General features: G+C 53.3%; 1 protein-coding gene across 1 annotated transcript; it reads left to right on the forward strand.

Annotated features, from left to right (window-relative positions):
• Positions 1–4: 4 nt before the first annotated feature.
• CSUI_007629 (uncharacterized protein) lies at positions 5–208 on the forward strand (the record flags this gene model as incomplete). The annotated part of the gene is made up of 1 exon (XM_068067774.1): positions 5–208. A coding segment is annotated over one exon (204 nt), but the record flags the coding sequence as incomplete, so codon positions are not given.
• Positions 209–212: the final 4 nt, after the last annotated feature.

Here is a 212-nt window from a genome sequence, read left to right on the forward strand (position 1 = left end):
CCCCCTCGGGGCAAGACGACTTCTGCATATCTTTCTTCTCTCGTCACTTCTCTTGTTCTCGTCACCTCAAGAAAGCGACAGGAAGTTCCGAGGAAGCGACCCTGAAGTATCAAAAGAAGCAAGAGATCTTTTCGAGAGAAGTCCCCCTTCTCCCTCCCCCCTCAAACCTCCCTTCCCTACTTCCTGCCGGGGGGTGACAAGGAGGATGAGAA

The sequence above is a fragment of the Cystoisospora suis genome (assembly GCF_002600585.1).
Source record: "Cystoisospora suis strain Wien I chromosome Unknown contig_4087, whole genome shotgun sequence".
Taxonomy (NCBI): domain Eukaryota; phylum Apicomplexa; class Conoidasida; order Eucoccidiorida; family Sarcocystidae; genus Cystoisospora; species Cystoisospora suis.